At 31.2% G+C, this 26,350-nt stretch overlaps 2 protein-coding genes across 3 annotated transcripts; one reads left to right on the top strand and one right to left on the bottom strand.

Annotated features, from left to right (window-relative positions):
* Positions 1 to 1,556: 1,556 nt before the first annotated feature.
* Positions 1,557 to 12,700, bottom strand: LOC135960065 (helicase ARIP4). 2 transcript variants are annotated; one of them, XM_065511263.1, is made up of 7 exons: positions 9,713 to 12,700; positions 5,190 to 5,836; positions 4,918 to 5,116; positions 4,351 to 4,834; positions 4,137 to 4,269; positions 3,785 to 4,057; positions 1,557 to 2,744 (listed from the first exon to the last, which is right to left on the bottom strand). In XM_065511263.1, exons 1-7 carry the CDS (start codon positions 12,100 to 12,102, stop codon positions 1,840 to 1,842), a joined length of 5,031 nt encoding a protein of 1,676 aa, XP_065367335.1. In that variant the 5' UTR covers positions 12,103 to 12,700; the 3' UTR covers positions 1,557 to 1,839. The 2 variants fall into 2 exon arrangements, with proteins under 2 accessions (XP_065367335.1, XP_065367336.1); XM_065511264.1 differs by having other exon boundaries at positions 4,137 to 4,254.
* Positions 12,701 to 19,515: 6,815 nt separating this feature from the next.
* On the top strand, positions 19,516 to 21,259 carry LOC135960531 (beta-1,4-glucuronyltransferase 1). Its single transcript, XM_065511836.1, has 3 exons — positions 19,516 to 20,345; positions 20,666 to 20,822; positions 21,021 to 21,259. Exons 1-3 carry the CDS (start codon positions 19,549 to 19,551, stop codon positions 21,228 to 21,230), a joined length of 1,164 nt encoding a protein of 387 aa, XP_065367908.1. The 5' UTR covers positions 19,516 to 19,548; the 3' UTR covers positions 21,231 to 21,259.
* Positions 21,260 to 26,350: the final 5,091 nt, after the last annotated feature.

The raw sequence follows: 26,350 nt of genomic DNA, 5'->3' as shown, positions 1-26,350 counted from the left end.
TGAAACGTACTTTAGATTTTTGGTGTTATCTCAATTTTCTCAAAAAGTGGAGTTACCTAGTTTTTCCAAACCACCACAGAAATAAACAAAATCTCTTAATCACAAAAAAATGCATTGACAAACTTTGGATAGAAAAAAACCATTTCAGTTAATTTATATGAGGTTTATAATGTATTAATTTAAACTACTTTAAATAATTCTATGTCAAAATTTAAAAAAAAAACACTTAAAATATTTGCCAAAAATTATGAAACTTAAAATATTTTGGGAGTTACATGAGAATTCTGATATGGCATCGAAAGCACCTTTAAATGACATTTCACATAATATAAATATATCATAAGTTGCCTTTGCGAGAAATAAAACAAATCTTAAACAAATTACCTTTTCATCCTTTGATCCAGCTCACCAATTATCTAACAAACTAAACTATCATTTTAGTTTTATAATCGAGATATAGCCAACAATAAGTATAAAATCGAGGTAATATCGTGGTTTTATGCTTATGTCTCATCCATTTGTCCTAATATACCAGATATGTATATTGCTAAGTAATTTGGGGGCTGCGGAAAGTTGATTTCAGCAGATAGGCGAACATCGCGAAATCGAATCGCCAACTTTTACATACATACATATATGTATGTATACTGTAATCCTCATGGTGAAGGGTATAATTATTTCTTGTTATTGTTCTTAAGCTAAAAATAATTTATTTTTGCAAAATAAAAAATTTTCATAAAAAATTTTTTTAAGTATTATTAGTGGAATATTAGATAAAGACGAATATAGCACCATACAGTGCACTCGCGATAATATGAACTAATTAAAACCAGGCCAGTTCACTTTTGTAAGATTGTTCATATTTGCGAATGGCAATCTAATTCCCATCAACAGCTAGGGAAGTACAAAAATTATTAAGCAGTTGAATTATAATTTATCCACTCTGTGTAGATAGATAAAATACGTTAAAAAAACAAAAATAAGCTGTTCATATTTTAAAAAGCTTTAAAATATGAACAGCACTAAGTTCATATTTTAGAGTACCTTATGGAAGTAAAAAGTGTTCATATATTGGGGTGTTCATATTATCGCGAGTGCACTGAAATCGGTATTATTCTGATTTTATGAAAAAAAACTTATAAAGATTTCGGACAACTTACGGACATACACACATTAGAGCGACTCACTTCATATGGAGAGGAAAAAATTGATTTTTTTACCCCCCTCAATATAAACCAAGGTCTAACCCCCATTATCACAATGTATGTTTATTTTTTAGCCTAAAGATATTTTAACCGACAATATAACTGCAAGTTAACACATAACTAGGCTTTATGTTAATGGAGGTCAGTAAGTTATTTTGTGAGAGACCCAAAAGGGGTAACAAAAACAAGTTTTTCTGTGAGTCGGTCCAATATACATACATACGTACATTTATGTATGTGGCATCGGTCCAATTATTGCCGAGTTACTGTACTAAAGCCTCTTTAACGAGCTCCCAGATAACATATGTATGTATGTATGTACGTTCCGTAAATACCGTAAAATACAGATCGTTGTATCTTTTAAAATTATTATTTTACTTTATTAATTTAATTTCAATTATTACTAAGCTAGGTATTTGTTTGAATGTATTCTTATTATATTCATATTAATTATGATAATTGTTTTTTTGTTTTTGTTTAAAGTAAAAGTTTTTATAAATTTATTTATAAATTGTAAATTGTTGTATGGGTTTGTATGTTGCAAACGTGTGGTGTGTGTTTGTGTGTGTGGGAGTGTGAGTGTGTAAAATGTGATCGATCCTATATGTTGATATAGGAATTTATATTATTACTATTATGGATGATATTGTGGCCAGGGATGGGAATTTGATTGCACTTTGGCATGATGGGAATGTGAGTGAGGTTGAGCTGCAAGTGGTGGATATGTGCTATGCATCAAATGCGGATTATCATTTGACGTTTGGGTAGGCGCTGTTAACATAAATGTCGACCATTGCGGATAGTATGATCCGTAGAAATCTGAAAGCGATGGTGGATGCGAGGCTGCTGCAGTTTGGGGATTTGTGGGAGGAGGTGGAGGGGGTGGGGGATGAACCACGGGAGCAATGTTTGTGTGAGACGAATTACTACTGGTCGGATGATAACGTGTGCTTTGTGGCTGAGATCCATAAGATGGGTAGTCTGTATACTGTGGTGTTTGTGGATAGGAATTGTATGTATTTATATCGCCTGCTCGAACGGCGGTATAATGAGCGGCTGAATTACGCAATGTTGGATGTTGTGTGTAGGCATATGTTTGATGTTGGCTGTAAGCTGTCGGCTGTTGAGAATGCATTAGCTGCGTTTGCGAAATAGTTGGAGTTTGAGTTGGAATCTGTGGAGGATTTGATTGCAAATGTTGCTGTTCGTTAAGTGTTTGAGTATGAGAAACATGCGAATTCTGCTGCTGCTGTTGTGGTTGCGATTGTGATTGCACGGGTTGAGCTGGTTGTTGCTGAATTTGTGTCTGTTGTCGCTGACTAAAATGCAGTGATGTACTTTGTTCTTGAGTATCATTGTTTGCTCTGATCATTAGATTCGATTTAGACTTATTTTCTGATTCTATTGATGTGTTATTGTTGTTGAAAACATTTGTGTCCACATTAGTAGAACTATTGAATAGATTTAATTGATTGGATGCTTCCTTTGGCGCTTCATCATTTTGATTACCGTTTCCATTATTTAGCTTTAAATCGGCATCTGTAAAATAATGAAAGGCTTCGTAAACTAACATAAGACTATGACGTTATAAATTATTATTTATTTTAAAAATTAAATTAACTTAAAATTAAGTTCGTGTTTTTAACATATTGCTCTTTGTCGACATATTTTCAGAAAGCTGTAATTGAAAACAAACAAGTAAGAGCAATATATTCGGCTGTGCGTTTTTATTTTATTCATAGTAATATAAAAAGCCAAAAGATTTTTTTATTTTTTTAATTTTTTTTAAAAAATTTTCGACAAAAATTTAAAATTTTGTTTTTAATTTTAAAAATTTTTTTCGATGAAAAAAAATTTTATGTAAAAAATATTTTTTTAGATTTTGATTTTTAATTTATGTTAAAAAAATGTTGTTTTCATTTTAAAAATTTTTTTCGATGAAAAAAAATTTGGGGTAAAAAATATTATTCTCGATTTGTAGGTCCAAATTACTATAGTCGTTGCAATGGATTTTGAAATATCTATCGTTAGATATCCATATTGTCGCTATTAATACAGATATAGATACAAAAAAAAATAGGCTAAAAATCGAGGTTGTCCTGGTATATCTTATAGCTCAGCCATTTGTGGGCCGATTTTACCGATTTATGAATCATGTATATAAGTTATTTGGCGGCTACGGAATGTTGATTTCAACATAAAGACGGACCGATGGACATGGCAATATCGACTCCGCTATCTAATGAAAAATGTAGAAATATTTTATTTATTTATTTCGTATCAAGCCTTCATGGTTAAAATAACAATATACAAGGGAATGACAAACTTATATCTGTGGACTTTTGACAAAACAACTTAAGTTGAATTTTAAAATTTTTCAGGAGAGCGTAAAAACTGTTGAGTTGATCGATAATTTATATTATAATTTATTTATTTATCCCTAATCTATCAAAATATATATACTTTTTATCTTTTTTATGCAACCACTTAGAAAATGATGATCTATTCTGTATCAAATATTTATATATAATCCGGAAATCCCTAAAGTATATAATATAAATATATGTGTGTATGTATACCTTTATTGGCAGGTGATGATGCATTATCAGTTTCGGATTTCTCAGTCTTTGGCGACTCTTTCGACGATGCAGTTTCCGATTCTCCAGTTATATCAATAACATCACTTTTTTCCGTTGTCGCAACGTTCGGTTTGTTTAAAGTCCTTATAGCTATTATTTTCCCGCTATCTAGCTGCATGTAAATGCCCTTGGCCGATTTCAGTACCATTACCCTTTGGCCAGCCTTGATTATAATTTTTGATTTATTGCTTGAGTTTGTTGGTATGACAACATCTACGAAAATGTGTGTAATACAAAACAATTGATTAGATTAATAAAATTTAAATAACTAATCACAAGTATGTCTACATACCTAGTGGTAAAGACATTTCTTGGGCAGTCATTCCCTGTTTTTGCCACACTTCTGCCGGTATCCACCTGGTAGTTCTTAGGCCACTGCTATTCTTTTGAGTTGTTTGACTCCTGGGTGCCTGTATGGGACGAACCTATTTAGTTAACAAATGTTTAAAATTATGTGTTATATATAGGAATAGAGGAAGAGAGGAAAAAAGAGTTATTTTGCATACCGAAGCGACTGGTCGGGTAATTAAAGAACCATCTTTGCGCACAGTCTGATATTGGATTCTGTTAGAGTTTGAATAAACTGTTTGTTTAGCTGAAGTCTTCTTTTGCATTTCATAGCTGCGATGTGCCAATCTCTTCTCGGCCTGTGATAGTTTTTCGCCTTTGCGATCAATTAATAGACTTTCGTGGAAGAATGGTTCTTTGGTTAAACATGTTTTGTATTCGGTTAAAATGATTTTCATTATTGTGTCCGTATAGGTATCCAAAGGCTTTATATATTCGAAGGTATTTGTTTTGTCATCGTCATCGTCGTAGTCGTAGCATAGATTGGTAACGTCCTTTATGGAAAGGTGGGCATCAGGGTTGCATTCATCGACCACACGATCAGACATGCCCTGTTTTTTTATTTGTCGATCATAAATTTTCTTTTCCAAACATCTGTCCATAACCAAACGATATATAAAACAAGCTCTTCGCTGGCCATACCTTTTCAAAGAAGTAGAAGTAGAAGAAAATACCAATCAATATCATTAACACAATACTAACAAGACTTTCTCTTATATCTTTACCTATAAATCCGATAAATAGCTTGTGTATCATGACAAGGATTCCAACTTGCATCGAAGATAATAACTCTATTGGCTCCTACTAGATTGATGCCCAACGATCCAGCCTTTGTTGAGATCAGGAACAACTTGACATTTGTGTTCGAATTGAATTCATTGACAAACTTTTCTCTTTCTTGAGAAGTTGTTGAACCATCTAAACCTATATTGTTTACAAAGAGATGAAGATGATTATTAATTACATTATTTATGGCAGCATTGCTACAATCACTTACGAAAATAATGTTTGTTATATGTCCAATTAGTGTCCTCACCAGGAATACGATTGGCCTGCAGCAATTTCTCGATAAGATTTAATGTTAGTAAACTTTGGCTAAACAATAAAACACGATCGCCTATGCAAACGCTTTCGTTGAGAATACAGAAAAATATTTCCATTTTAGGAGAGTTCGAAATGAGACCAGGTTCATATTTCTTCATAAATTTCATCGCCCAGTCGTACGTGATCTTTTCAGAGCCCTTCTTTTGTTCGACGTCATTATTTTCGGAAGCTCCAATCGAACTACTAAAATGACTGTCCGTCTCTGATTTATCGTTATCAATTGATGCGTTCGGTTTATCGCTTTTATCGTCTTTATTTAATGGGATATTTTTGTCCATGTCTATGTCGGTTTCGATCGTTCGAATTTCATTTGTATCCAAATCGACTATTTCCGATGACGAATTGTGCGAGTCGTCCGCATTACTTGTCTCGTGGGCAGTTTGCTTAAGCATACAACCCACATAGTTGGGTTGCAACGGGCGACCCATGCTACTCATCATAGTCGGATAGGAAAAATATGATGATTGCATGTCCGGATTGTAGGGTACAGTATTGAGAGTAGGATTTTCAAACTGATTCATTTCTGAAAAAAGCGATGGCCTAAAGAAACATATGAATGGAGAATATTTATAAAATTTTTACTAAATACAAACTATAAGTAAATGTATGTATATATAACAAATGAATGAGTGAAGATTTGTAAATTTAGATTCATCTATGTATGTTTGATGAAGTTTTATATGAATGTCCAGCTGGTTTTGACATTCGCACTTTTTTTCTATTTTGATCAAATGGCTTCAAATTGTCTATGTACCGCAACTTATACTGAACTTTAGTGTCCATTCAATGCAATTTATATTTGTCCTTGTCGCCTGATTTACCAGTTCATTCTCGAAGTTTTTAAAATAATTATATTCCAAATAGCACTCTGCTACAAAATGACACTTTTTGTAAGATCTTGAAAAGTCACCTAATGGAGGTTGTAGGCCTAGGTGAGGACTTACTAAAACTGTTCTCAAAGATTTTGAAACACCATCAAAATTTTGAGATATTTTGAAAAAACTGTTTTAGGGTAGGTCGTAGTACTTTAGTACCTCTAACTCACTCATTTTTCAACCGATTTCAAAATTTTAAACAATTATAGTTAGGTAAAGAATTAAGCTTTCGTAAAATGTATGTACACATCTGCTCAAAATAATAGATACACCTAATTGGAAAAAATTTAAATGGCGGTAAGATTGAAAATTTCCTCGCAAGCGTTAAGAATACATCATATTATTAAAATTTCTATCTGGCAATGTCATGTCAGTCAAAAATCTGGCAACTATTTGCTTTCATGTTGATTTTTAAAAACGAATTTATTTGAATTACAAAAAATTATTTGCTCATAAAAATAGATACACATCAGTAATTTGTAATTTGTTTATATACAATTTTTTTTTTGTGCAATTTTTTGTTCCTATTTACGTGAAACAGTAAGTATAATTTAAATTTTAGCAACAATTTTATAAAAAATAGGACTCTTTTGAAGAAAATGGGACGAAATCATCATTGTACCGAAGATGAGAAAAAAATTGTTCAAACGATGAGAAATCAAGGAAAATCATTACGGGAAATAGCAAAGAGCATAGGAAGATCTTTACATTTTGTCCAAAATGCTTTATCTAAAAAACAAAAAAGAGAAACTCGCGGTAGACCAAAGAAAACCAGTCCAGAAACAGATAGGCGGATCGTCCTTATGGTTAAAAAAGACCCTTTCATATCATCGAAAGCTATTTCTGCGGAGCTATGTAACGAAATCAGTCCACAAACAGTTCGTCGTCGTCTTTTACAAGCTAAATTGCCGGGAAGAATTGCCAGAAAAGTGCCACTAATGCGCCAAAATAATATCAAGACAAGATTAGAATTTGCTAAAGAGCACTTACAATGGTCCGGGTGTGAAGGCGGAAAAAAATGGAGAAATATTTTATGGAGCGACGAAACAAAAATAAATTTGTTTGGAAACGACTGCCAAAGAAATGTACGCCGACCAAAAGGAAAAGAATTCCACGTTAAATTTACAAAAAAGACGGTAAAACATGGCGGGGGAAACATAATGGTTTGGGGTTGCTTTTCATGGAATGGTGTTGGTCCGATATTCCGAATAGAAGATACCATGAATGCTAGTGGGTATAGAGACATATTGGAAAACGTAATGCTTCCATATGCATCGGAAAATATGCCATTAATATGGACATTCCAGCAGGACAACGACCCAAAACATAGTTCAAGATTAGTTAAAAACTGGTTCTTGGAGAATAACGTACCTGTTTTAAGCTGGCCCAGCCAATCCCCTGATTTAAACCCAATAGAAAACTTGTGGAGTGAATTAAAGATAAGGCTTTCGAAGGAAGTTTTCAAAAATAAAGACGATTTATGGGAGAAAACGCAAAAAATATGGTCCGAGATTCCATTGGAGAAGTGTCAGAACTTGATATCCAGTATGCCCAGAAGAGTGGAGAAAGTTTTACAAAACAAAGGTGGATATACTGGATACTAGCTTTACTTTAATAATAAACTAATTTTTTTAAGATAAAATTTATTAGCTTTTGTTTAATAAGAATTTTTAAAAATGTATCTATTATTATGAGCACCAAATTTTTCGAAATTTAAGAAATTTAATTTACTTTATAATATTTATTATTAATTATGAAATATTTTGTTTTTGTTTTTTACTCTCCTTTTAACTATAAATAAAAATCGACTGAATTTTTTTTATAATTTTACAATATACCATTATTTTTTTTCGTTTTTAAAAAATAAATTTTGGTGTATCTATTATTTTGAGCAGATGTGTATATAGTTTGGCATTCTTTTTTATTTTTTTCCTAATTTTTCAAATTCAACAATAGTTATTTTAATTTTTGTATATGAAACCATATTTTTTTGCACAGTATTTTATAGGCAATTTTATGTAGACAAAAACGAGATATTAGTTGTTAAAATCGGTTTCTACTTGCAAAAGTTATTAAACTTTTTCGAAAAAACTTCCACAAAATTTACCTTGTAAATTAAAAATTGTAGAACAAATTTTTTTTGTATAGTTTTTTGTTTTTTTTTTATTCATATGCCCAGCCCATAGAAAATACTAAAAAAGGTGTTAATGAAAAGTTAAATAACTTTTACAATTTTCATCCGATTTTAATAATTAAAACGATGATTTGTTAAGAACTAAATTTCCTTAATACATTGAAATAAATTTTTATAAGCTTCCATATCAAAATAAGCAAAAAAGTTGAAAAATTTTGTTTTTCTTTTAGATATTCTTAACAAAAACCATACTTATAACTTAAAAATGCACGCTATTTTAAAGCGTGATCAGTTTTCATTTTAACCCCGTTTAAAAATTTAAAGTCGGACAGAGACTGACTGAGTTACAGATTGATAAGTTCACTTACATAACCAAAACGGTATTTTCAGAATAACTTCTGAATTTGAGGGTGTTTTTGAAATTTTTTGACACAATTTCTAATGTACTCTGCAATCCCTATAACCTAAGCTAGGACGTTTTCCAAGTTTTTTTTCCATCGTAGCACCGTGTAGTTAACTCTAAATGGTTGGGATAGTTTTTTGTCTCCTATGCGCTTTATAAAATCAACTAGAGAATATATACATAGAAGGTTAGGTTCTCAGGCAGCCGCATAGTGGAGACAGGCAATAGGTCCCTTTGTGATAATATACATAGAAAATCAATTTTATATTGTTGAATGAATTAGTTGAAACTCGATGCCATTTTTCATTGAAATTAAAAAAATTACATACGAAATTAAGAATTTATCGCACTACCAAGGAAGTGATTTACAAGTTATAGTAACTCTATATTTTATATAAAACGTACCACAACATAAAATGTCCGATCCTATTCAAGTACATAGCAATGTCCATATAATACTTGAGACATCAACAAGGCATACATACGCCAATTTATATCTAATTCTAGAGGGCAAATAGAAAGCAGTGAGTATAAGCTCCGTAAGATACCAAAAAATCTAAAACTTAACAAATCAATATGATCAGCAAAATAAAAATTGCAAACCAATACAACAACCATACATTTAAGATGGTCAAAAAAACCAATCGGAACATCGCTCAAAATAATAATATACACTCAAGTTCTACCTTAAAGTCCCTTAAACAGCTGCTGAACAACAAAAAACATCAACAAATAGAAAATAATCACATATCCTAGAGTTAACACAACAAGGAAGACTATTTACATACACATTAAATTAAAGAGGTCCTATGACAAATCCCTGAGGGACACCAGATGGGAGAAGACGTAAGCTTGAACTAGTTTCATTCATCTGAACAAATTGCGATCTACCACATTAAGTGAAATGTAGAGGTTCGTCAACTGAAACCTAATTATAAATCCATGTAAGCATTAATTAATGGATAAATTAAGAAATAAAGTTGAATGACAAACATTATACATACCCTTGATAGTTGTTAGTTTTCGTGGCTGATGCAGAAAGTGTCTGTGCAATTGCTTGTGATGTGTCCTTTAGATCATTTTGATTTTGCAATTGTTGTACAGATAAAGGCGTGCTTGTTTCAGAATCATGAATGGAGGATTTTAAGATCGGCTGATACGTTTGTGTTTCAGACGGTGTTAAAGGTGTATCGGTGTTAAGAGGAAGGCAAGCAGTTGTCGCAGGCACAGGCGGTGGGAAGCCATTTTTATTTACACTTGATGCAATCGGTATATCATCGACTTCTTCAATGTCCCAATCTAAACCGGAATCGGCCATCTTCATAGCATCGTACAAAACATCTGGATGATTCCAGATTTTGCAACATACTGCAAATGCTTTAAGTGGATTGGGTACATTCTTTGTACGCACAATGTCATTCATGAATGTGTCGTACAATTGTTTCTGTAACTCCGACATGCGGGTAAGGATCACAAATTCCTGCTTCTCGGGCAATGAAAGCTGTAGTACTGTATGTGATCTCCTTTGAACAAAGCCCACAAGTAACGAGTGCAAGACATGTGCACGATAGCGCATTAGTTTTATGTCGTCCGGCGTAGAATCAATGCAGAGTCCATTCTGGATTGGTCTTTCGAACATATTGCAAAATTCGGTTCTTGTGCCTAAGTAATTGGGTCGTACAAAATCAACCATACACCAATATTCGAGTAAGTTATTCTGCAAAGGGTAACCGGTGAGGACAATTCGTCGGCGAGTTCCAATTTGCTTAAGGGCCTGTGAAATGCCTGCCTGAGCGTTCTTAATACGATGACCTTCATCACAGATAATTAAATCGGGCCCTGGTTTCACCAAAGCTTCGTACACTTCATCCATGACGCGACTGCGAGATTCGGTGAAATTATCATTCGCAGTCTGACATTTTTTACTGCGACGTTTCCCGGCCGTACTTAGTTTAAGTGCTAAAAGCCGATATAGTTCGTAGCCAATCAGCAAAACTCCGCCTCTTTCCTTCCATTGCAAAATTACTTTGGCTCTGGCTGTGAGAGTCTTTTGTTGATCGTTAAGTACAAAGACATCAAAGTGTCGCGGTCTAATGTATTCGGGATTGTCAGACTGTTTTGGTATCCACATGTCGAATTCTGCTAACCAGTTTTGTAGGGTATTTATGGGCATTACGCATACGACGTGTTTTGATGGGGTATACCTTAGGAATATGTCACTAAAACAAACAACCTGGAGGGTCTTGCCAAGTCCCATTGAATGGGCCAAAATGCAACCAAATCCCCCCGAACTTTTGAAACGTTTAATCGACTCAATTATATTATCGAATAGAAAACGAACTCCACCGATTTGATGGGGTTTAATGGTGCGGGCTATTTGTGGGGCTATAAATATGTCTTCTTCGTCCTCGGGGTGGCCCACATTGATAACAACTCGACCCAAGTGATCGGGCACATTAAACTCATCCTTGACATGCATGCCGCTATTGTGCGGATCATCGTTTTCGTTGTCTTCTTCTAGTTCGGCTTCGTCGTCTGACAACACGATGCAGTCATCGTCATCAGAGCTGTCTTCGATGGTAACGACTTCAGCCGGCACCGCATCTTCTTTGTCTTCAGCACTCTTAACCGGTTCTGTATCAGTTTCTGTTTCTGTACTCTCAAATGATTGACAGGTAGCTGTTTGTTCTACCTTCACATCATTCTCTTCCGGAACTTTATGTAAGTTGGCCTTTTTCTGTTCGGGTATAAGATCGGCGGGGTCCCGTACTCTGTGTTCATTAACAAAACGATCGAAATGGGTTAATACAGCTTCTCTCTGTTGATATTCTCTTAGAAGTTTCTGCTGCTCGGCTACACGGGCCAAACGTTCGGATTCTTCATGCTGTGCCCTTAACGTGTTCGTATCCAACTGGTTAGTGTCCATAACTTCTCGAATATTTTTCCTCAAACTAGACTTTTTCTTCTCCTCTGCTAACTGACAAAGCTGTTGTTTTTTTGCCAAATGACTCACGTCGACATTTGGTTCGACGGGCGATTTACGCTTCTGACTCTCGCACATATCGTTTGGATATACTGGAGGTATTTCGACATCTGCAGGCATCTCATGTTTTAACAGAGAAGAAGTAGGGCTACTGGTTGCTTTTGGACAATCAAGCGTACCTGTACTAGTAGTAGTAGTAGCTATGGGGGCATCACAACTAACAAACATGCTACCGTTATTGGATGACATTTTCTGGACATTTGTTAACTCATTATTTAGCGGATCATCACTTGGAAATTGGTGTATGTTTGTTAAATGCTGATTAAATGCATCCTGCTGTTTTAAAGCCTCTGCCATTGGATTGTCAACCGGGTTATTAACCATATAGTTTATTTTGTCCGTATTATCCATGTCTAGTTCTTCAGCAGTTAGATTTCAATATTCTTACAATTTTACAGTATTTTTAAACGTTAGTATTTACAATGCGATCTTAGGAATCCACTTTATTCTTGGACTCGATTCACACAATTTTTCTTTGCTCCTATTTTTTAATTATGTACATACAAACTAGTGTATGACAACTACAAGATACAGATTTATTCATTACAAGGGTGAGGCGAGTGAGTAGATATTAATTCGATTTTCATTCCATTTTCTTGAGAATTCATCCCAAATTTACACAATTAACAATTATTAACATACTTCTATTTCAAGTAAACTAATTGATTTTTTTTCAAGTGAACTGAATTTGCGATTGAAAGAAAAACTATCAACATTCTTCACAGATACATATTGACTACTTTATGATACAGACTTTTTCTCTGCAAAACTTCTGTGGTTCGTTCACACCTTTTGATTAAATAAAATTTATACACTTTTCCACTAAACTACTTAAATTAATTGATTTAAACTGTATTCTTTAAGGGTTCGCCTTAATAATTATTATAAAAGTTTATTTTTGACATATTTTTATTTATTTTCTGTAATTTACAATTCTCTCGTATAATTCAAACAACACTATAATACAATCAAATAGGCAAGTAAGCATAGTTGCCACATGATTTCAATTGAAAATCGTAAAAGTTTTAGAAAAAATCATCAAAATATTCAAAAAAAAAAAAACACTATTTTTCATTTTGTGTTTTATTTGCTCTGCTAAAAAACTATACAAAAACATCAGGCATTTTGTTTTCTGTTAAAATCCTAACTATCAAAAATCGAAAAATATTTAATTTAATTTTATTATTTAAGCCCCGTTTACAATTTCCCACAAGTAATATGATCTGTCAAAGTTGTTTTGTAAACAAAACAAAAATACACATCATACTTTCATACTTTATACGGATCGTGTAAAAGCAAAAGTCAAACGACTTTCATCAATTTGTTTTGCATATTGATGAATTTTCATTTTATTTTCTCTCCGTAAAGTCTTATCGTCTAAAACCACCATTTCCAATTTTTGGATTTTGTTATCAAAAATCGTCAAAATGTCTACATGGTTTTCAAATCTGGCAACTATGCAAGCAAGTAATTATGTCAACACAATAGTTAGCAATGCGACATGAATTTAAATTAACTCGATGGTTGGCATCGCTAAAAGTACACAATATACTTGACATTTTATACTTGAATTAACGAACTGACAAAATAGTTGCTTACGGTAAATATACATATGTGGTAAAAATATGAATACTTTATAATTTCGACGAGTGAACACAAATAAATGTAATATGCTAGCCCGTTGCATAACAAAAACTAATAATTTAGAGTAAAATTACTTCATTGACATGACAATCTACTGTAAAGTTCGACATTTGCTTTTTGTGTATACATCATATTATAGTTGGAGAATCTTTATCCTGAAAGTAGTTTTCATTTTATAAAGTGCTATAACATTACGGGGAGTTTTTATTAATATCTTGAAGCTTTATAATTACAGCTTCAAGATATCAATAAAAACCTGAACTGAAATATAATTCCACACAAAGATCACTAATTGAGGCTTGAATCCATATTTATCATAAGAATCTGATAAAGTAAACCGTCATTATTTACGTCACTCTACGATACGTTAGAGTAAATGAGCCTTAAAAGAATATATTATAGGGCGACAATTATATTAATAAAATATAAAAATAATAAGGTGACTCAAATATTGAATAGTTGTTTAAATACGGCACAAAATAACCAATTACCCGAATGAGAAATAGACGAATTTTTAACGATATTTTTAGAAATTAAATATACAATAATAACAATTAAAAAATACTTATTCACTGTTTCTGTTTTCATTTTAAGATTTTTTTTATTGATTATGTTTATAATTATAAATGTATATATGTATATATTTGACTAATAAATACAAATTTTACAGAGCGTTATATTGTTTACAAAAAATTTAAATAAAAAGGCATTTCTAAGTGCGTTAACATTTCGCCATCATTCCCAGTTTATGTTTACAACAAACATTTTCTTTTCCAGCAATAACAATAACAATGTCGGTGACGACTGCAACGACAATACAGCTTTACGTGACTATGAGAGCAATAGTAATATGGTGAACACAACGAGTAGCAGGAATCATGGTAGCAACAAGAGATGTACGTCTCACACATTATGCTGGAATAGTACAATAAATCTAGTAATAGAAATTCATTAGTGTATTTTCCTTATAAAATATTCAAATATGTATGTAGGTACTAATATTGTAATAAAAATAGACTAAAGTGTTTAAAAAGTGTATTTTAAAAATAAGAATGATAAAATCATTTCAGCAATTACAAAGTTTTTAAAAAAAAAAACTATTTGACCCAATTTTGTTATTCAGTATTTAAAACTAATTGCTGCAACATTTGCAGCCAGTGAGATTTTAAATCTCTGGTGGAGAACTGAAATCTGATTAAATTGTGATTTCGTATTAATGTATACATTCTGGATCCTAAGGTGAATGGTACGTACGTTTGTATGTACAAAAATTCCTAGCTGTTGAGTAAGTAGTCAATGTATGTAATTGTCATAATGTCTGATCACTTGGCTGACTCCAATTGATATATTTGGGTTATTTGACACGTATGTGCTATTTGTGGTACAGAAAGAAGTCAATTGGCTATGTTATATATCGCAGTTAATCTAGCGTGAAGGCATTGTCACTGAAGTGTCTCTAAGTAATCTAGAGTGTAGCCACATTAAATATTTATTGTGCACTGCACTTTTTTGTGAATAATTACAAATTGTGTTGATTTAACTCTCAGTTTATTTTCTTTTTGCTTAAGTATACTGACATCCCATGTAACATAGCGTGAAGGAAGTCAATTGTCACTTTAGTGTCTCTAAATAACCTATAGTGAAGTAATTTTAAACGTTTATTTTGCACAGCACTTTAGAAAGTCGTTATTTTACCTACCAGAAGGAATCTATTGGAGAGTTGTTGGAGGAAGGATTTGTTTATTAAGCAATCGGTTATTGGACTGTCTATGAGATTTCTTTTTAACTGACTATGTATATGATTAATTAGTACCAGTACATGTTAAGATAACTAGTTACATATGTAAGCAGTATGTGAATCCAATGTGTTGACTACTTTGGACCAGTTGTCAGAATGTCTCCCCCTATGCACGTGTTAAAATAATTAGTCACGTAGCTAGTTATCGGGACATTTTCCTAGAACTGCTGGGTTTACATTAATTTTGCTGATTTACATATTCACTTTGCTATTATGATTTGTTATAATACAAACTAAATGGAAATAAAAATAGCAAAAACTCATACAAATATTTTAATACTTTCGTTCGTTTATTTATTAGTGAAAAAATGTTTATACAAAAAGTAAACAAAATGTTGGAAAATTGTAATTCTATCAGGTAATCGAACAAACAATAAATAAATATTGGTTGCCATTATTATTAAGAATGGAATGGTTACAATCAAAATTCTGTTAAGGTATTTTTAGATGGGAGTACTGAGTACTTAATTTTTATCAAAAATGTATGTGTGGTAATATGTCTAAGACCTAACTCAGTTGTCAGAAACCTAACTCAGTTGTGAGAATGTATTAGTATAAAATACTATATAAAAACAAAAACAACACTCGTATGTGTGATTATTTTGAGTAATGTTTTTGTTTGATTTTTTTCTAGTTTCCGCTCTATGTTTCTCTATGGCTACATATTTTTTTAAACTTTAAATACATTAAGGTAATTCATTTCAAAAAAGTGAAAATTACACTGATTTTTTTACACTTTTACACAATAAAAACATGAACAAAATACCATGAAAAAAATAACTTTTTTTTGAATTTTTTTCTTGTGTTTGTTTTTTACAATGTAAAAAATCAGAGTGTACTTTCCATTTTTTTGAAATGAATGCCCTCATTATTTTCCGTTTAAATTTTTTTTTTTATTTTTAGAATACAAATTGAATTTTTATATGTAAGTATTGAAAATGAGTATCGCTGCTGAAAAATCTTAAGCGATATTATAGAAAAAATTCAATAAGCTTACCGATATCTAGTGTACTCAACAGAATTGACTCTAAAACCTTTAACTAAATAGAATTATGGTTTAACTAAATTGTTTATCATTCACTTAAATACGTTAAATTAATACTGTTATTAAAAAATAACAAAAAAAAAAAAACATCAATCAATCGGTATTACAATTTATATAAAAAATCTTACATATTGATAAACAATAGCTGAACAATTTTCCCTTTTGGGTATAGCCGAAAGAAACGTTATCTTTTATCCACAATTCACTTACTACTAATCTTTCAAGTTTAAAATTTGTAAAGCTCTACTGGTAATACATTGATGTAGTATGTAAGAAGGTAGCCATAGTAACAATACGAAATATTGATATAACTGAACATAACCTATATTCGAATATAATTGCCAAAAAACATGCCAATTAGGAAATCATATACACGAGAACGATAAACACACTTTATGTTTAGTAGGTCAGGATATTTAGCTTAAGCGAATTCGTTGACAGTTGTATGACATCGCCTAACACTAACTTTATATTAGACGGTGGATATCTCAGTTACATTTTTATATTGAGAGCCTATAATCAAATTAGGTTAAATCGAATTTTGATAAAAATGGGACTCACGTATTCTCCATGTTCGATATAAATTTAAAAGCATAAATTAGGTTTTGCACATCTTTCCTCAATGTTTGTTATTTTGCTATATCAAGTTCCATATATTAATTTAGAGCTTTTCTTAAAAATTAATAACATAAACACGAGACGTAATTGTCCAAAACCTAACTCTTGCAATAACAAAATACATGTTAAATAGTCAATGCATTTTGTTATTGTATCAGACATATTATTGTTATTTTTGTTTGAAATATCGGAGTGTCCCGCCTCTATGTATTATTAATTTATCTCTTATGTTATAAAATTTGACATGCTGAACACATATTGGTGAAACAATTGGATATTCAATGATCAGTTTTTTGATATATGGATAAATGTTTTGTGGATATAATCCCAAATAAAAATATAGTTGTAAAATGTACCAAATTGAACAAATTTACAAACAATTGTAATTTTTTAGAATAGAGCACGGCACCGTAAGTGTTTCCACCCCATGTGGGATACATCTGTTATTTTCAATATTCATCCCTGCTTTTAAAATAAACGACTGAAACTTCAAAGGTATATGTATATTGGGAGTGTTTCATTCCATATTGTTTCATATATACAAAGGATTGCAAAGGATAATTCATTACAAAGAAATAAAAATCAAAGCAAGTGTCAGTAAACTAACACAAACAAAAAAAATAAACTTGTTAAGTGAAAACTTATTTTATAGTAAAATTTTATAAAATTAAATACAAGATTTTAATTGCCATTAAAGAAACTAAACCAACTTTAAAATAGTTTTAGAATCTTACTGAAAAATAATAATAATAATAACAATATATACTATACGAATACTTTCCAACCCCCACAACATAAAAAATTATGACTGCAACAATGAAAAACTATCCCTTAAAAGTGTTTTATTCATAAAATCAAATATTTTAAAATAATTGCAATAAATCAACAATTATTTATATTAAATGAAATGTTTCATAATAAATACATATCATAAATACATTTGCCTATGTATTTTAGATAAATTCCAAGGAAACCTAAACAAAACCCATAAATAATAATGAATTAAAAATGACTGAGTTTGGTGCAACAGATGGCCCATACAATTTTTTGTGAGCTTTACAACCGTCTAAATAGATCCATGACCAGAGTCCTCAAAATAAAAATACAATCAATATGAAAATAATTTTAATTTTGTTTTTGAATAAAACAAATGGTTGAATTATTTTGTAATCGATTTTTAAGGAATTTTCCTTATACATATACATATATTTATAAGCCAGCGAAATTAGTTTAACACAGTTTAGACGTCACTAAGCCCCGGTCGGAAAATAAATATGGTAAGACATAAATTTCAATATTTAAAACTTTATAATAACTTGTCAATTGAAATTTGTTGTACATACTTTCACGGATAGACATACATACATATGCATGTTAGATCTTCCTTTAATAATAGATCCAAGCAGAGACTGTCTACTGACTAAGACATCTCATAGACACTCCAATAACCGATTGCTTGTAAACAAAACTTCCTCCAACAACTCTCCAATAGATTACTTCACGCTGTGTTAAATGGAATGTTAGTATTCTTAAACAAATATAAGTAAGAGAGCTATATTCGGCTGTGCCGAATCTTATAAACCGTTCACCAAATTATACTTCAAAATAAATATTTTTAGGTGAAAAAAATTAATTTTTTTTGGAAGTTTTTTAATTTTTTGGAAAAAAAATTTTTCGAATTGTTTTTTTAAAATTTTAAAATTTTTTTTTTTAAATTTTAAAAAAAAAATTTAATTTAAAAAAAATTTTATAACCAAATAATTTTTTTGGTGAAAAGATGTGGACCCATTGTAGGTCCGACTTACTTTGGCCTTATATATACGCCGTTGCAAAGGTCTTTGAAATATCTATTATTGGATATCCATATGACTTAGTAATCCAGATATACATATGTAGATCAAAAATAGGTAAAAAATCTAGGTTGTCCTGATATATTTATGTATGAATCATGTATGTAAGTTATTTGGGGGCTAGGGAAAGTTGATTTCAATATGTTAGTAAAATATTAATAATCTTTATTAAAGGAAAATTTCTGACAAACTAAAAAAAATTTGTTCAACATAAAACATATTTCTCAAAATTTACATTGAAACTAAAGTATATTTCAACTAAAGTATATTGAAACCATTTCCAACACAATATACAGACGGACATGGCTATATCGACTCCGCTAACGGTTAAGACATCAAATTGAAATAGATTTTGAAAATAGAATTAAAAAAAACCTTTGATACGATAAAATAACATATTTAAATATTACTTTACAAACATTTGTAAAAACAAAAAGAAAGAAATTACATAGTTTGAAAAGCTGAGTGTTCTTTTAAAAAACGTATGTGGTCATTCATTGTTTTAGGGACAGAATTTAGATATAGACCTATTATTCACATTTTAGAATACAAACAACATATGTATGTATAATCAAGAGTAATATAATTTTAATTGATGTTATTTTTTATCTTTACAGATCGTTAAAAAATATTTCTCCCTAAAAACTTCATCTATTATCTTACTTGCTGGCAATTTGCTATGGTCGCTACATTTATATTTCTTAAGCAACTGCAATACACTGACTACCCACAATGGATCTCATAATTTCGTTAAAAACATCAGTGCAGTTCAAGTTGCAACGTTGAAGGATGGCCGGCTTTATGGCAACTCGAGTAGCTATCGGATAAATAAAGAAATTGCAATGAATGGAAAACATGGTCTCAACAAGTTAGAGTCATCGGGATTAGCTTTTGAAAATGTACCGCTAAATTTGGGACGTTGGGACAATCAGCGTGTATATAAATTGTTTGATTTTGCACTGATCGGTGACACCTATGAAGAGTCATCGCTCAGCGGTTTAGTATGTTTGGCCACACAGACATCTGTCGAGCGATTACTGTCGGTGGCAGAGGTGGCCAGAAAATGGCTAGGTCCGATATCTGTTGCTGTCTTTGTATCAGGTAGCGATGAATTCACAATATTGAAACACTATATTACCTATCTGAGGTTGTGTTTCGACTTTGTACGCACAAATGTTACATTTCATTTGGCCTTTCCTCACGACCGGAAGCCCAAGCACGAGACGGCCAACTCATACAAGCTGTTGCAAATGTTCGATTGCCGGAATCCGCAAAAGACCCTGCACAGCATGTTGCAAATGAGAACAAGCGAAACAATACGCTGGCGTTCACGAAATCTGTATCCACAAAATCATTTGCGCAACTTTGCACGCAAAGGCTGCCAAACGAAATATGTATTTCTCACAGATGTCGACATAGTACCAAGCAATAATATTGTGCCATTGCTAAATGATTTTCTAGCAACGGCCAGATGTTCGACGGGTCTGTGTGCTTACGTCATACCTACACTAGAAATTGATGATCGCGTGCGATTTCCATCCAGCAAAACCGAACTACTGCGGCTGGTGAAAAGAGGATTGGCAAGGCCTTTCCATGAAAAAGTTTTCATCTACAATCAATATGCTACAAACTTTTCAAGGTGTGAAAAAACATACATATCTACATATAAGTATATAAAAATATGTATGTATGTACTTGCATATAAGTATGTATGTATGTATGCATGGATGTGCGAGCTATTAATAAACAATATGTATAATTATTTTTGTATTTATTCATTATGAATCACTGAATCTTTATTTGTTTGTTTATCCGTCTGTCCGTATGCCCATATTCTCTGTCTCACACAGTGTCCATCGTCCGTCTCCTTGTTTATATTCTTTGATTACATTTGATTTTTTTTTTGTTTGTTTGTTTTTACCATTTGTTCTTATTTACTCGTATTTTTCTTCTTTACAGTTGGCTTGCCAACAGTCACACAGATGACCAACTGATCGCCATTAGTCACCAAGTGACAAATTATGAATTTTTTTATGAACCTTTCTATGTGGCTTTGGACAATGTGCCCCCGCACGATGAGCGTTTCGTTGGCTATGGTTTTACAAGAAATTCACAGGTTTAATAATAATGAAATTAATGCATAATAAATATAATTGAATATGTATTTAATAACACTTTTTTCTATCTTCTTCCATTTTTCTTTCTTTTCTTTTTTTTGCATATGTCTGATGATACCCCTTATCCACCGTACCTGTCTGTCTAAATAAACATGAATGTGTTTATGCATGTATTTGGATTTGTATTCGAATTGAAGGTCTACGAGATGTATGTTTCTGGTTACTCATTTTATGTCTTAACTCCTGTATTCACCTGTCATTGGGGTTTGCAAAAGAAAAACGCTCGTCCGTCGTGGCGTGAACAGCAAAATACATTCAACAGCAAACGCTTTGAGATATTCAAAAAAGAAATATTTGCACGTTACAAAAAACCATTACATTCATTCGATCAGAAGAAACATGGATGATATTGATTGATATTATTGTAATAAAATTACTTTATACATACATATTATCTACATACTTATGTACAAATATGTATGTACATACATATGTATTTATATGTACATTAGAGTGGCATTTTTTTCCTTGATTTTCGATATTCTCTAAGAATAACACAGATTATTAAAGTTTATATGGTAACATACATAGTTATTTGAGCCATAGAGAAAACACATAGAGCGGAAACTCTCCTGTCAAAGACCTAACTCAGTTGTCAAAAACCTAAGTGGTGAGAATGTATTAGTAAAAAAACTATGTGAATACAAAAACAACACTCGTATGTGTAACTTTTTTGAGTAATTTTTTTGTTTGAGTTTTTTTTCGAGTTTCCGCTCTATGTTCTCTATGATTTGAGTCCAAATCAAAAATTTCAAAAACGTATGCAAACTATAAAACGTTTAACTTCAACCTCAAAGTTCAAATTATGTGTATTTTTCATATCTTTAGATTTAGCTCAAAACTACACTGCTACAGTTAAAATCCTATTTTTATAATAATTCGACCACTAGTAGATAAGCCAAGTACAAAAGGTTTTTCTATAAAAATAATGCCACTTGATAACTATCAGCCCAATTATGAATAAAAAATTCCCCGGGAGTTTGTTCCCCGGGAATTTTTTCCCATTGAATTTGAATAGGAAAAATGGGAAAAGGGAAAAACTACCCTGGAATTTTTATTCATAATTGGGCTGTATATTTAAAATAAGTAAACTAATAAGAACTACATACAATTTTGTAATTCAGAGCTTACTATGAGATAAATATTTATAAATTTATTTCCAAAAAATCCGATCCTCAGAACATTTTAACGTACACGTACATATTGCTCGTTGGCGTAGGTTTCCATTTTGCTATTTTTAAAACAATAGAAGTTATAAATCACAGATTATTACAGATATGCAACAAATCGATGGCTTAATACAGAAAGGTTATAGCTCAACTATTAGTTACTTTACAGGAGAAGGAAAAACCCAATAAAATCTGAAAGTGAAAGCCAAAAATAACAACTAAAAATTTGTAATATATCAAAATATACTTGTTTGTGTTAATATAAACCAAAAAATAAGCATTCAACTTTAAATGAGTTAGGGCTTTTTCTTTCAAACTATTATTGAAATGAGATCGGGTTTATTTTCATTACTATAAAATCTGTTATTCGTCAACATAGGAAACCGTATTTAAGGGAGGTCAATTTGAGTTTTGTCTAACAGAATATGTAAAAAACCCGATTTTGAAAAACCTAGATACGACGTTTCTATATTAAGCCATCGAAATGTCAGTTCTCTAAAAAGTAATATCAAACCGTAAGTGGTTTGCAGAGCGATATACATTTGTCCCTCTTGCCAAACCACAACCAATTTTTACATTTTCTTTCGTTTGTTTTCGATTGCCATATTGCAGGAACCAGCTGATTCATATCTGTGTAATCTGTGATATACATATGTTAGTACTAAGTTCGGATATTCTTGCGTCATTGCAAATGCAAAGTTTCACAGCAATCCAATAACGAAAAAATACACACAATATTATGCATCTACTATCATTTTGAATTACATATCTCATCAGAATAAACACTTGAACAAATTTAAATTGTATGTTATAACCGACCGAAAATCTTGCATTAGGTGAGCGATATGTTCGTACAATATGTATTTTGTATGTATGTATAAGATATTTGTTTTTTTTTTATTTTTAAATTTTAAGTATTTACTACATTAGCGCAATAAATTAATTAATTTTTTTTACTTAAAAATTATAGATAATTTCCTAAAATATTTAAAAGTACTAGTTGCAATGTAATTAAATAAAAATTGTAATAAATAATTTTAAAAAAAATCATCAACATATATGAGTATTAGTAACTAAATAAACATATGTATATGATGCTTTTTAAATCTAATAATAAAAAATTCAAGTCAGAATCCATACATGTATATATCGAATATTTCTAGGTTATTTTTTAATGTTTCTAAATCCCAGTCAAGGTATGATCCTTAGTTAATAAACTATTTTCTGACTTTATTGCAGAACCAACCGCCTTTACTGTAGAGAATTAATTCAATTTAAACAGAATTCACTAAAATTAAACAAATTGCAGTTATTCATTCCATAAAACAATTCTTTAAATTCATTCAACGACTTTAATTTGAAGAGAATTCAGAATTTATTGAATCAATTTATAATAAATTTCAGTCAACCATTGAATGGTTCAAGTCATAGGGTAACATAGAGACGAGACGGAATTGTCAAAAACCTAAGTCTGTTGTCAAAAACCTACCTCTTGCAACAACAAAATACATGCTAGTCAATGTATTTTGTTGTTGTATCAGAAATACTTATTATTTGTTGTATTTTTGTTTGACAAATCAAAGTGTCTCGTCTCTATGTATAATTCTCTATGGTTCAAGTCATCGAGAATACATTCCCGCCACTTAGGTTTTTGACAAATGAGTTAGGTGTCTGACATTAGAGTTTCCGATCTATGCGTATTTATCTATTTTTCAAGTTTTGTTAATTCAAATCTAATCCAAATTGAATGGAAATGTTTTTTTTTTATAGATAAATATACATACAGCGGAAACACTTCTGTCAATGACCTAAACATAATATAGATAAATACACATAGATCGAAAAATCAACTGTCAAAGACCTAACTCAGTTGTCCAAAACCTAAGTGTTTAGAAAGTATTAGTAAAAAATATCATGTGAAAAAATAAAAACACTCGTATGTGAGATTATTTTGAGTAATTTTTTTGTTTGAGTTTTTATACCCTTCACCATCGTAAGAAGGGTATATATAAGTTTGTCATTCCGTTTGTAATTTCTACATTTTTCATTTCCGACCCTATAAAGTATATACATATATTCTGGATCCTTATAGATAGCGGTGTCGATTAAGCCATGTCCGTCTGTCTGTCTGTTGAAATCCAGACCCCAGATATCTTCGGGATCCAAATCTTCAATAATTCTGTCAGACATGCTTTCGAGAAGTTTTATTATTAGCAAAATCGATCCACAAATGGCTGAGATATGAGGAAAAAACCAGGACAACCTCGATTTTTGACCTATTTTTTACCTATATCTGGATTACGAAGTCATTAATATAGACAATATGGATATCTAATGATATATAAAACCATAGTAAGTTGGACCTACAATGGTTCAAATGTTTTTTTCATTTTTTGTTAAAAATGTTTTTTTTTTAAATATATTTTAAAAAAATTTTTGTTTTTTAATTTTTTTGGAGAAAAAAAAATTCGGGTTAAAATTTTTTTTCCGATTTTGAAAAAATAAAATTGTAATATAACTATTCAAAAAATCATTTTTAACAAAAAATTAATAAAAATTAAAAAACCAACTTTTGAAAAAAAAAAATTTTTGTTTACCTAAAAATATTTAAAATTGCACTTTGAAGTATAATTTGGTGAAGGGTATATAAGATTCGGCACAGCCGAATATATCTCTCTTAATTGTTTCTATGTGTATTTCTCTGTGGACCTATCCCTAAAAGGTTTATATATCGCTGAACTAATTTATAATCGAATTAATTATTACAGAATTCATACAAACTTTTAATGTTCTATTTTTGTAAATTCAAATCTAATCCAAATTGAATTGAAACATTTTTTATAACCACCATCAATCAATTTACAATGATTTTGTCATTTCATTTGTAACACATCAAAATATTTGTCGCAGACCCACATTTGTATGTAAGTGTATATATTGTGGGTCCTCATTAGATGCTAAGACCATCTACGTTGGTCCGTTCGCCTGTCCGTCTGTTGAAAAATCGATACATATGTCCCAAAAGAAAGGAGCTAGCTGGCTGAAATTGTACAAATAATCTCTATTGTTAAGTTGTGTTTGGTATTGAAAATGGGCAATATCGGTCCATGATTTCACCTAGACCCCATAAATATGTCCCCCTGGAATACTGTTTTAGCAGTCATAAATATGTTGATTATGCGGCAATCCCAAAAAATTAGTTCTAAGTACACAAAAATTATTTCATATTTTTCAACAAGTATTTTTTTTAGAAATTTTAAAATTATTGCCACCGAAAAATACGACACAAAACAATAAAAAAAATCCTATATAGGCAGATTATGGTTGCAAGGGACGAGTTTTGTTTTTCTCCCAAGCAAGGAAGCAGTTTCTCACTAGACAATGCAAAGAAAGAGTTTTGGAACTCATTCCAATTTTCAATGTAATTTACAGAAGTTTTTCACTTCAGATACTAAAGATTTTTTTTTTTTAAAAATAAGTAACGAGTTTTGGAATTCAGCGCCTCATATGGACTAGTTAATTACATACATTTAAGCTTTGTGCTTTCCATGTTATTAATTTCTTAAAATAAAGATCAAAAATAAATGAAATTCGTTTACATGCATAGAAAATTTAAAGTATCTTTTTTTTTTGCATTTAGTCCATATGAGTGAGTACCACGTACATATGCATTCAAAATCGTATAAATTTATAAATATGTATGTATATAGATAGATATGTATGTATATAGAATGATGAATACATACATACATAAATATTTTTTTAATACAAAAATGAGTGTTTATTATTAAAAATAGATTTGTTATTTATAACAAATAACAAAAAAAAAATTAATAAAAATTAAGCAACAACAAGAAAAACAAACAAACAAACAAAAAACAAGCCAAGAGAATTGTGGCGGGCGGGCGATCGGTCAGCAGTTACATTCAAAATTCTTCCGCATTAAATCTGTATACGTAATATACCAACAACAAAATATCACATCTCTTCAGTGGTACACAAAAATATTGGAGAACAAATATTGGATGCTAGCGATTCACGATTGGACTCCATACTCCAAATGATAAAGGAAAATTTTCTTTTTCATTTGTATTTGTATTGGGTATAAAAATGAAGATGGCGGGGGAGGAGGAGGAAGAGGATAAGGGTTAGCCGATGTACTACACACATACATGTAGTGGATAGATGATGAATTCTCAAAGTTTTGCATTGAATATCATCAGAAGAAGCAGCATCAGCAGCAAATGTATTCTCATGAGAATAAATGTTATTGGAAGACGTAAAGTGCTCCGTGTGCA

The sequence above is a fragment of the Calliphora vicina genome, chromosome 5 (assembly GCF_958450345.1).
Source record: "Calliphora vicina chromosome 5, idCalVici1.1, whole genome shotgun sequence".
NCBI classification, from domain to species: domain Eukaryota; kingdom Metazoa; phylum Arthropoda; class Insecta; order Diptera; family Calliphoridae; genus Calliphora; species Calliphora vicina.
The sequence above is the reverse complement of the archived record's forward strand: the minus strand, read 5'-3'. Positions and strand labels throughout refer to the sequence as shown.